Here is a 12,216-nt window from a genome sequence, read left to right as displayed (position 1 = left end):
TAATTACCGTTAAACGTTGTAGAAAGGTCAAACACTCAATGTTATAGATTGCAATTCATATCGATGTTTGCAATGTTAGAAACCAACAAGTACGTAAGACACCACCTAGTTGTACTTATAATATCTAGGTTTAACAAGTCAGCGTGCATATGCATGCAAAATACACCTCATCAATGGGGGTATGAGAATGCGACTTGGTCATGATAAATATAGACAATCTGGAACTAAACCTATTGCTATCATAAAGCATATGGTAACAATATGTTGACCATATTTTATTCTTTCAAAAAAATGATCAGTTGGTGATTTCGTCACAATGACAACCTACCTTTGTTGAGATTCTGATACTCACTGAAGCATTTTAGCATCATTTGGCCACTATAGTTTGTGACTTATCGACACCATAAATCGAATCCAAGATGTGCTGCGAGGAACACAGACTTGTAATTCGTCCTCAATCATTGAACTATCTCGTGCTAATATTAGTTAAACACACTAAACATTTTATTTGTATAATACCTACAAATCTTGGTGAGTTCTATATTAGGCAAACATATTAATCATATCAGAATCGACTACAGTACATGTGCTACAAATATTGTTTTTGATTCATTTTTAACAGTATTATTTGACTTCTAGGCTTCTAGCTAATACAACATGGTTGACTTTTATTTTTGTTGAAGAAAAGAAAAGAAGAGTGGTTTTGTGTTTGGTCAAGGTATGATGTATGAAGCTCATCATCTTGCTTGCCTTGATTTGATCATAGCTTAGCAAACTTTTAATTAGTCCACTTCAGTCGCCTTCTTATTTTTTTCTCTTACACGTGAAGAAAACGTGGGTCACGTGTTACAAATGCATGGGAGCGAAATGACTTATAATTGTCCTCCCGTCAAACAACGGATTTAGCCCTATGTTTAAGTTGGGTTAAAATTTGTTAATTCATGTCATTTCTATTGAAGAGGGTTAAAAGTTTAAGAGATAAAAAATGGCATGATAATGATTTGTCTAAAAACATATCTAATCGATAGTGGGCCTATAACTCTATAGATTCTACTGAACCATTATTTGGTCAAATGATCCTAAAACATATCTAAACCATTATTTGTTCTAGCAGGTTGGTTGCCTGCCCAGCAAAATGCAACTGTATGTTCAGATTTGCTCTTTTAGCAACATCTAAGGTAGTGACTTATGCTTTTTAAGTTTTAAGCATCTGTGTTCAACATTATAGCTGCATAAGTTGGAGAGGGGACTAACTTGTAATCTTATTCAATAGTTACGAAGTTCATTGTCTTTAACCATGTCATTGTAGATGCATAAGTTGAGAGTGGACTAACTTGGAATCTTTTTCAATAATTACTAAGTTATATTGTCTTTTAACCATTCTCAATTCTTTGGGTTGTACTTGCGCTGTTTCAGTATATTAAGAGCAAATTTAGAGAGTCATAACATAAATTTATTTTATTTAAATGGTAGGAAGGGCACAGTTGGATCTAAGAAAAGACTTAGAGTGCTTGAATCTAACGGAAGATGCGGCACAGAACTGAGCGCCAAGACGTTCTAGAATTCATACAGCTAACCCTACTTAGTGGGAAAAGGATTTGTTGTTGTTGTTGTTGGTAGGAAGGGTACAGTTGAACATGATTTTCATTGGGTTATATGATGCCTTTGTATCTGACTTCATATGTTATATGCTGCATTTTACAGTTGGAAATAGGACGTAGAAGTGCAGGAGATAATGTTCTTGAAAGGGAGGGTTATGCTATTTCTGCAGGATTTTCATTGGGTCTTTTTGCATTGGGTATGGACAGTTAAATGATATCAATTATTTCAAAATGTGGTCATAATGATGGATGTTAATGAAGGTCGGGGAGAAGATGCTCTTGGTTTCATGGACACAATGTATGCTGTTGAGTCCATATTTCTTTCATTACTCTGTTACTTTTCGGTCGTGTATAATTTCGAATGTTTGAATATTAGTACATTTTGTTTCTCTATTCCCCAAATGTCTTGGGAAAGAATTTCATCCCACCATAGTATTCAATTTGTGGTTATTCTAACACGAAAGTTAATTGTTCACCTACATCAGGATAGATCCCTTTCGGCAATATTATCAGCCGATGAACACAGCCGTGCTGCTGCACAGGTTGAGTGTTTCACACTAGCTTAATTGTAATTTCCATTACATTGCGGTCTTTACTTTAACCTACTTGTCTGCATTTTAACAGTTGATATGGGCATTTCCCCCTTGTTAATATTGTCTTGTAGATGATGGATGGAACTGCGGTCAATGTTGATGCCACTGCACCTGGAGCCACACTCGCTCTTGCTTTAATGTTTTTGAAGGTAGTTTCCACTAAAGACGATACTGATTTGAACAGTACGCTCCAAGTAGCTTGTCTGTCTGCATGATAATTTCTCACATAGCAATGTTCTGTAACAGACTGAATCACAGGCAACTGTGTCTAAGCTCTATTCCTCAAACACAGTTTGAGTTACAATATGTGCGGCCTGATTTCATCATGCTTCGTGTCATTGCCCAAAATTTGATAATGTCGAGCAGGTACTGCTGGTACAAAGGATGCAAATGCTCAGGAGTTACTTTACAGCTATGCTGTTTACTTTCTGAATGAGGTTGGATGTTCGCACGATGTTGCTTAACTTATAATCATCTGTAAATTAGTAGTAAGTACTTTTCTTTTGTTTGCAGATCAAGCCAGTTTCCGCTACAAGTGGAACCTTCCCAAAGGGATTGTCCCATTATGGCCTGGTTTGGTACTGATTCTGAAAAAAGCTGGTATAAAAAAAAAGCTGGGAGCTGTTTTTGTGTTTAGTAAACATTCAGCTTCAGCTTTTTTTCACAGTTTTGGGTGAAAAAAAAAGCCAAAAACAAGAAGCTGCAAAACCTAGGTTTGAAAAACCGGTTTTTTTTCAAATCTGTTTTACATAAAAGTTTACCAAACACTATAATACTATTTTTTTTCTTTTTCAAAAACACTTTTACAAAAAAGTTTACCAAACACTCTACTGCTTTATTTCACTGCTTATTCTCACAGCACAGCAGAAGCAACTTTTTTTCAAATCACAGCAATACCAAACCAGCCCTATGTCGATCGTAGAACATTGGAGATATGCCTTCATCTCATTGTTCTTTCCCTGTCTCTGGTAAATGGATTTTTCATTCTTACTGTTTTTTTTTTTTGTCTTTGTTTTTAAGTATCTGGTGCTAATGCTCTGAAATGGCAGGTTATGGCTGGTTCTGGACATTTACGAACCTTTAAGCTATTGAGATTTCTCCGCAACAGAAATTCTGCAGATGGACAAGTTAATTACGGTGTTCAGATGGCTGTAAGTCTTCCACTGCTTATCATCTGATCTCATATTCAGAAACGTTCATACTTTCCTCAAAATTTCTTTGATGGCAGCCCCATTATCACGAATCACGATTCAAATTTTGTTGCCTTTGTGTTTCTGTTGACTCTAGGTAGGCCTAGCAATTGGTTTCTTGTTCCTTGGGGGAGGAACAAGGACATTTTCAACAAGCAACAGTTCAGTTGCTGCTTTGCCGATTACTCTCTATCCACGACTGCCTACTGGACCAAGTGATAATCGATGCCACCTCCAGGTCCGGTAAAGTACATTTAAGTTCAAATGGCTTAATTCATAACTGGATAATACTAAGGGGCCAATAAGATTGACCTTGAATAAGAAGGTTAGAGGGAAACACGTTTAAAATAATATTTGACCTCGCATTTGTCTCCTTAGCCTTTTGGTTTTGTTTAAAATATGTGGTCTGGAATTGGGTAAGGATCGGACATTATCCATATAATTTCTTTGAAATAACCAGTCTTAAAATGCATACGCAGATCTGACATTAATTTCCAAGAATTTTGCTTGCAAGTATTATTCGAGTGTGTGAGCAAAGACAGACCTGCTCTTTTACAGGTAACCATAAAAGATGCTTATGAGATTATTCTTCTGTGCTTTCAATTTAAACAACCCTTGCATTCCGGGGTTAGTTCTTCCAGCATGGTTGGATGCCACAAGGGCTATAATTTGGTTGTACCTGCCGGGTGGTATGGCTTGATTGATTTAGATGCAACACATTCAATGCAACTGACATTTGCCCTTCATTTTCTTAACGTGATACGGGATTATGGTTTTCCTTATAATCAATGCTTACGAGTAGGGTGGGCAACGGTTATAGTAGACGGGTAACCACGGTTATTTACTCATAACCGTTTATGTTCATACCCGCAAAACCGTTTACCCGTTGGGTAATTGCATAAACGGTTATACCCATAACCATAACCGTGTACCCATTTACCCGTTTACTGGTTTTTGAACCCGTTTATTCTTTTTTTACCCATTTACCCTTTTTTTCACCTGTCTACATGTTTTTTTTAACAACTTGAAAATTACAAAAGAAAAATTTTCCGAAACTAAACACTTTTGAACACATTCAATGATAAACTATCATCGACTCATTATAACCGTAGGTAATACCTATATAACCATATAACCTAACAGTAAATGTTTTGATGTATTAAAAGCCATATAAAAAAAACTCACGGACTTAATTAAAAGCCCAACTAACAGTAAATATTTTTTTCCAAATTTACCCCTGACAGAACCTAACCAAGCCCGTTCACTGTCTTTGCCTTTTTATGTCACATGGGGCTTTTGGTGTTGCCTCATTTTCCACAGCCACCACTGTTAGTTAGTGTTTTTTTTTTTTTTTTTTTTTTTTGTTTTGTTTTGTTTTGTGTATGTGTGTCTGTGTCTGTGTTTTCGAAGTCTCTGAGTAATTGTAGGTTCTGTCAAGGCTAAATTTGGAAAAAACATTTACACTATCAAGTCCTTTTTTTTTTGTTTCTTTATAATTTCTAGCACTTGCGATAAATTTTTTTTTTAAATTTTTACATATATTAAATTAAATGGGTAAATGGATACTCGTGGGTAATACCCTAACCGATGTATACCCGTTATAACTGTGTATAATACCCATAACCGTTTATTTGTCTAAACGGTTACCCATAACCATAATTGTGAACTTTAAATAGACGGGTAACCGCGATTAACCAAACCTAAGAGTATTTTGCCCATTCCTACTTATGAGATGTTCCCGTTTATTAGTGTTACCTTTCTAATAAGAAACGTAATGCAATCTCCTGAAAACCTGCAGGTCTATTTGTCGTTATACACGACAACTGGATCAATGGCAGGTCAAGTTACCAGTGATACTGTCGTTTTATGTGACTCTCTTGCTATTTGTAATCTTAAGGTAGTATTCTATTGACCTTTCAGTTTGCGCTCGTTATAACTTTCATTTCAACTTATTCATATTAAATGATGCCAAAAATTGTATCAATTCCCCTTCTGATTGCAGCTTGCACTAGCCTACCTCTTCGAGAGGTGGCATTGTTCAGTCCAACTTTATAGCATGTCTTCGGAAGCAGGTGGAAGAGATCATAAACTGTTCTCAGGACTTGAAGGACGACTTTTGTAATTATATGTATTCTGGGAGGTGGCCAAACGGGGAAACCCACGGAGATAAACTCTTACTCAGTGGTTCAGTGTACCAGCTCCATTTGTGATTAAGATGGCTGTGGAGAAAGTCAAGCCCAAGCTCTCAAGTCCTCGCCAACTTTGGTCCCTCTGTTGCATCTACTATTTCCGAGAACTCACATCAGTGCTGTTGCCGCGATAGATAAGCTCTTTTCATCTAACAAGAGTAGATGAGCATGGATGGTACAGAGCACACTGAAGATTTGTCGCGAAATATTTGTCTCAAGACGCGAAGGTATGATCTGTTCTTTGCTTTCCGCTCTGGGATAATCATACTTTGTGAAGCATATCCCATTCATCTGCTAGACATCCTCCCCGTGTGTTACCATGTATGCAGATTACAGATATTCCTTGCATGTTTACGATAGGTATGTGTAAATTGGCGCAATTAATCTCGGAACCTTTTATTATCTTGGCAGTAGGGTGCCATTAGAGGTTCTTGGCATGGATCCAATGACCAAGATCTAACAGTAAAAAAGTCTCGATGTATAAAAAAATACTCCGGAGTACAGTAAACTTCTCGGGAATTTAGTCGTCATTTTCTAAACTAGAAGTAAAAATAGGAAGAGAAGAGAAAAGGACGTGCAATTTAGCGTTATCTTTATTTTTCTTTCGATTATTAATTTTTCAATTCAGGTCGGGGGAGGGGGTATAAAAGAGTCCCTTTTCAGCCTAAGCAAATTTTGTGAGACATTGGCCAAAAATTAGCATCCTCACTCATCTCTCACCGTAGTCATATTGGCTGAATAAAAGAACCAAAAAATAAAAGAAAAAGTTCCTATCTGTCAAGAGCGGGAGATGATACGTGTGTAGAGGAACTCGTTCCATGTGTCGGGCAACCCAGGGAGGCACCAATGGATGCAGTCTGCATAAGTGGCCGGGTCGGCTTGCTGCTCCGGCGTCAACAACTTGCCTTGCCTGATGGTGTGCACTGAGGTATGTGCATCTTTGCGGAGCTCGGAGAGGGTTGTGATGTTGAGGAAGTGGACAGGCACTTTCATTGATTTAGTTATGTTGCTCGAAATCACAAAGAGCCTGCGGTCCGTGCCCACATGCACTGGAGTTGTCGTGTTCAAAATTGGTGTGGTTTCTTTTGCACATTTTATGCCATCGGGGTTGTCCCAATCCAAGCTCCTATTACATCATAGAGGTTATTAGGGTTAGAAAAAAAGAAGTAATAAACTCTGTCAAATATGTTCGTCAAATGATGTATCAGGTGAGAAGTTTTGGTAAAACTGTTGGATTAGGACAACTCTCAGGTTGAGTGAAACGAAAATGTAATTACATACTTTTGTAAGATAAGGATGACGTACTCTAGGTTCCTTCCCAAAATTTTCTCGTCTCCGTACATGTGTACATACTGCCACGTCATTTGGAAATATGTAGTGGTTAACCAACCAAAAATTGGGGTCAAATGGAACTTATGTGTTCGCTTTCATAGACCCACAATCAACCACCCACAAGCTCACGCTCACCTAAGGTATATTATTGTATTCTATGTTTCACTTTCACACACTATACAACCGAAAAATAAAAAAACATGCATTTACTATGAGGGAGAGAGATTCGATGTTGTGTGGAAAAAACAGGTGCAAGAAGGCTTGCACTTGGCTTTAGCTCATTTATGGCTCGTTTGACAGTGTTTTTAAAATGATAGAAAAAGTTTTTAGATCAAATATTTTTAGGTTCCAAATCATCAAAGTACTCTCTGCAATAAGCATTAGTTATGTGCTTCTTGTAAGAAGTACTTCAAGTGTTTTTTTTTTCAGGATTTATATGTATTTGTACTAAAGATTGGTTCGAAAAACATTTTTACAAAAAACGCCTTCAGCTATTTTAAAAGCAATTTTAAATAAGCACTTAACTTACGTATGCACGAAACTAAGTTTCTTTAGCACGCATGCGGTGATGCATACTTCCAATTATTTTTTAAGATTATTTTAGTAGTTAGACGTGACTTTGATTATATAAATCTCTTGTAATTGCTGAGAATTCGTCATTATTATTTATGCTTTTGTTTTACGTTGTCTTTTTATGCAAAATTTTCCAAGACCGTTTCCACATTTTGAAGCAAAAGAAAAGAATTAAATAAAATGGTTGAGAAAATTACTTGATGTGAAGTGGAGACATGCTACTGAAGAAGACGGTGGTCTGATTGGGATCAATGTTCTTGTCCACCCACTTAGCCCACGTCCTAATAACTCTCCGGTACGCCGACGGCCGGTCTATCTCATCATACTCCGTCGCCCCTTGATCGAACGACCCTCGTCTTTTCGATCAAGACAACGAATAAAACCAAATCAAAAACTTGAAATTGCTGTGAAATAAACTTTTTATTTTTCTGAGTGCGTTTAGGTGGGCTACTTACAGAACTTTCATCTTGAAAGTGTTCATCCACCAAATGTATGTGTTGAAAATTAGATAGTCGACGCCCTTCCAATTTTCACCATGCTTGTTAATTGATTTGGGCATGATTATTCGATTTAATATGCTGTGCATGTTTGGATCATCTGAATTTGATTCCACCAGAAATGGCGCCCAATAAAACTCCACTGTTGCATTATAATCCTGAAACCACATAAATAAATCATAAGCCAATTTCCAAATTATGTAATTATCACAGGTGATTCAGTGATTGAGAACGAATTTAGACTTGTATTCTATATGATATGTTCTGAGTTCAATTCCCGGTCCTAATGAATCACATAATGGTGACGGGGAAGCTGAAATATCTATGTGAGTTTTCCTGATCCTCAGAATGGTGGATTGTCGTGACAAAACAAATATGCGTTTGCCAGTACAGATTTCAAACTTTTGTAAGAAGTGTCGTATAAACGGGTCATGGATGAAGTCATCAACAACCTACCCACACTTTTTTAGTATATTTTCCATTAATTTTCATCATATATTGCAAGTGAAATGCTGGCATGGCTATCAAATTCATTAGCCCGTGCATGCAGAAATCATTTTTTCTAGTAAAAAAATAGAAACTGAGAAAAGGTAAAGAAGAAAAACGAAGACATGCATACCTCAACTCTGAAAACAGAGAGGGAGCCATTCTTCACCAAGCTCTTCCTGCCCGGAGGAACAACAGACTGAGCAAAACAAATCATGGATTCCCACTGGTTTCGATTCAGTGAATCTCCAACAAACATCAGCCTCTTGTTCCTCAATTTCTCCAGCAACAATCTCGCATTAAACCTAATCACAACGATCACACACTAATCAAGACCGTAATTAAACAAACAAAACCAGAAGTTAAAACTAATAGTTGACAATTAAAGATTCATACTTTGGGAGATTACAGCCTCTGGGCTGCCATCTCCAATGCTGATACAGAGAGTCCTTCCTTCCATTCCTCATGCACGTCACTTGCTCCGTAAGAAACTCACATTCTTCTTCTTTGTATAAAGGGTGAGTCACCGGATCGAAAACCCAATCTCCGTTGAACAAATCGCAATCTTCCGGCGGCAGGTCAATCTCGTCCTCTTCCTCTTCTTCCTGAGCAGAACCCAACAATTCAATCTTCTGATCGTCGTGTTGTACGACGATGGATTTCAGATCAACCGGCTCTTGGGTTTCATCCGAATTGTTGTTCTCCAACTGGGTTTCTTCCGAATTGTGATTCTCCAACTGGGTTTCCTCAGAGTTGTGATTCTCCAAATGGGTTTCTTCCAATTGGGTTCTCGAGCTCAGAGACACTCGGTTTTGTGTTTCATGAACAGAGTCGGTCTGTTTCGTTTCTCGAACCGGGTCGCTCTGTTTCGACGACTGTTGTTCTTCCTGTAGCTCTTGAGCTTTGTGGCTCGAGAATGGAAACTCGGCGATGGACTTCACGTCCTCATTGTACATGAACACCCCGAAGAGGAAGACCGAAGAGACAACGACGAAGATGGAGAGGTGGTTGTTCTTGCGTACCTTCATTGCCGTAGATTCGGATAGAGAGAGAGTTTTTCTGCGAGGTAGCTGCATGAGATAGAGAGATGGAGGAGGAAGAAGGAAAATATAAGAAAAGTGAAAGACATGAAGGTGTAGATTAAGAGAGAATTAAGGGAGTTTTAGTAGGATTATTGGATTGCGATATTTGTTTAGTTGGGTGTTTGGTGAAATGTGTTTGTCTTCAATAAATGGTTTCTAGCCTTTTGGTGGAGGGACAATTGTCTCTCTCAGTTGCTCTCTTGCTTATTTCTTTTCTATTTAAAAAAATAAATAAATAATTCTAACTAATTCCCTTCAACTTGGCTTCATAGAGAGAGAGAGAGAAGTAATCTCGAAGCTTCTGGCAAGTTGGTCCCAATCTGCAGGTGAATGAGGATGATTTGCAGGCTGTGGTGGTGATGTGGAACTCAACTCCATGGCAGATAATCTGTTTATGTTTACAGATTTTGATGGGGAAGCTTCAACTTTCACGAGAGTTTTTTCGAGGTCCCACTGAGCTCTATAATTTTCTAGAGTCAAAGGGCTAATATAGTGATTTAATCTCATTACCTTCAATTTTCTCCTTTCCTTTTTACTAAATAATGTCCATGTAGTATTTTTATCTTTGAGATAATGCTTGAACTTCATTCATGAGTTTGAACTTTGGTCATAATGTGCTTTGGCTTTTCAGATTAGATTGAGATGCTAGGAAATTAAATTTTTATATCGTATTTTGTAGATTACATGATGTAACAGTTGATGGTTGAATTCCTTCTTTAACTGATTTAAAAATTGAATTCAATTATCAACCGTTGTATTATATAATCTACAAGATACGATTCAAGTAAATAGTCTCTCTATCATCATCCTTATAAATTTATCTATGCATGTTACTCATGTATGACACAAGTTGAGTACATATGTATGTTATAAATATAGCAATATTTGTTTAGGAAAAATAGGTAATATTAGTTTGGTGATTATAAAGAGAAAATATTATTTTAGCAACAAATATAACCAATTTCTCATAATAATATAAATGTGGGTCTTAACTTATTATGTCATGGATAAGGAAGTAGAGTGAATAGGAGACAATTGTAAGCCTTAATCAAATAAAAATTTGCTAATGAACAAACTAATTAAACTAACATTATGCTTCCAACTCTAATACCAAATGTTGGTTTTTTGTTGTTTGGACTCCAAAACTAGGAGGCCAACCAAAAAATGATGATGATTATAAGAATCACGAGATTTTTCAGTGGGCCTAGAACATAATATGATTTGTCATATGTTATTATATAGGGTAATGTTAGGGTGACTAAATTTGTAAACAAAATCTACAAACTAAATGATATGTCACCAATAGGAATAAACACATTTATCAACGCTTAAGTCATACTTCAATTATTAACTTCTATGTCATTTAGTTTACAAAATTTTGTGTACAAATTTGGTCTTCTAGCATTATCCTATTATATAAGTAGAGATAAGTTTTTTTTTTTTTTCAAGTGTACCTCCACTACTTATATGATAATATAAAACGTATGTGCCCATGTTCTGGGTACATTGAAAAATCTCGCAAGAACCATCATTATTCTCAAAGTCATCCAATCATTTTTATTAAAAAAAGGAAAAAAAGGTTTACCCAATAATATTTCAATGTCAATATAAGATTAAGTTACATGAATTTTTATTGTCACATCTCAGCCTGGGCCCCCACCACATCCCGGACTCAACTCTGCCATAGCACGATATTGTCCGCTTTGGGCCCCTACCACACCCTCTCGGTTTTGTTTCTGGAAACTCACACGAGAACTTCCCAGTGGGTCACCCATTATGGGATTGCTCTAGCACAAACTTGCTTAACTTTGGAGTTCCTACGGAACCCGAAGCCAGTGAGCTCCCAAAAGGCCTCATACTAGGTAGAGATGAGAATATACATATAAGGCTTACATAATCCACTTGTCGGCACACTTCTGGCCAGGGATTGGCTCTAATACCAAATTGTCACATTCCCGCCCAGGCCCCCACCACATCATGGGCTCAACTCTGCCGTAGCACGATATTGTCCGCTTTGAGCCCCTACCATGCCCTCATGGTTTTGTTTCTGGGAACTCACACGAGTAGAACTTTCCAGTGGGTCACCCATTCTGGAATTGCTCTCGTGCGCTACTCGCTTAACTTCGGAGTTCCGATGGAACCCGAAACCAGTGAGCTCCCAAAAGGTCTCGTACTAATTGAGGTGGGTATGTACATATAATGCATAGAGGATCCACTTCTCTAGGCGATGTGGAATGTTACATTTTTCGCATAGTATTGTTTATTACTATTATTTGATTTTATTTTGAATTTTTCAATATGAATGTAAAAAATAAACATGAGTACGTAAGAGGAGCAAAAAGGTGTGAGGAAACCATTTCTCTTATATTAATTACGACTAGTCATGAAGGTGTAGTAGAGTGATTCTAACCATTGATATTTGTGGGGCCAGCTACTAAAATCAATCAACCCGTGTGTGCCTTCGCATAACATCTAACAACCATGATCAGTTAAAATGCGTGTGCGTTTCAATAAAACATCAACGATTACAATTAGTTTATGCATGTGCTCGACTAGCCCTAGCATTCCAATAAGCCCTGGAATTTCAATTAAGATTCACTCCTCAATCTAGCAATTAGCATGCACGTGACCTATCTTTGTCTCCAACAAGGAAGCTTCAACTGCCCAAGCGTA

At 37.3% G+C, this 12,216-nt stretch overlaps 1 protein-coding gene across 1 annotated transcript; it reads right to left on the bottom strand.

Annotated features, from left to right (window-relative positions):
* Window positions 1-6,143: 6,143 nt before the first annotated feature.
* On the bottom strand, window positions 6,144-9,680 carry LOC103936912 (xylan O-acetyltransferase 1). The gene is made up of 5 exons (XM_009346799.2): window positions 8,858-9,680; window positions 8,595-8,766; window positions 7,934-8,133; window positions 7,676-7,834; window positions 6,144-6,699 (listed from the first exon to the last, which is right to left on the bottom strand). The coding sequence occupies exons 1-5, from the start codon at window positions 9,535-9,537 to the stop codon at window positions 6,351-6,353; spliced, it is 1,560 nt and encodes a 519-aa protein (XP_009345074.2). The 5' UTR covers window positions 9,538-9,680; the 3' UTR covers window positions 6,144-6,350.
* Between the last annotated feature and the right edge of the window lie 2,536 nt (window positions 9,681-12,216).

The sequence above is a fragment of a genome, unplaced genomic scaffold (assembly GCF_019419815.1).
Source record: "Pyrus x bretschneideri cultivar Hongxiangsu unplaced genomic scaffold, Pyrus_bretschneideri_v1 Contig32, whole genome shotgun sequence".
In the NCBI taxonomy this organism is placed as follows: domain Eukaryota; kingdom Viridiplantae; phylum Streptophyta; class Magnoliopsida; order Rosales; family Rosaceae; genus Pyrus; species Pyrus x bretschneideri.
This window is presented reverse-complemented; position numbering and strand designations above follow the sequence as displayed.

What these genes read in the sequence shown, in the direction of transcription:
- LOC103936912 (XM_009346799.2), bottom strand. Translation starts at nt 9,537, where the DNA reads ATGCAGCTACCTCGCAGAAAAACTCTCTCTCTATCCGAATCTACGGCA. An exon ending in ACTTTCAAGATGAAAGTTCT is followed by an intron (nt 7,835 to 7,933) that starts GTAAGTAGCCCA and finishes TTGATCGAAAAG; the next exon opens with ACGAGGGTCGTTCGATCAAG. An exon ending in ATGTCTCCACTTCACATCAA is followed by an intron (nt 6,700 to 7,675) that starts GTAATTTTCTCA and finishes ATGATGTAATAG; the next exon opens with GAGCTTGGATTGGGACAACC.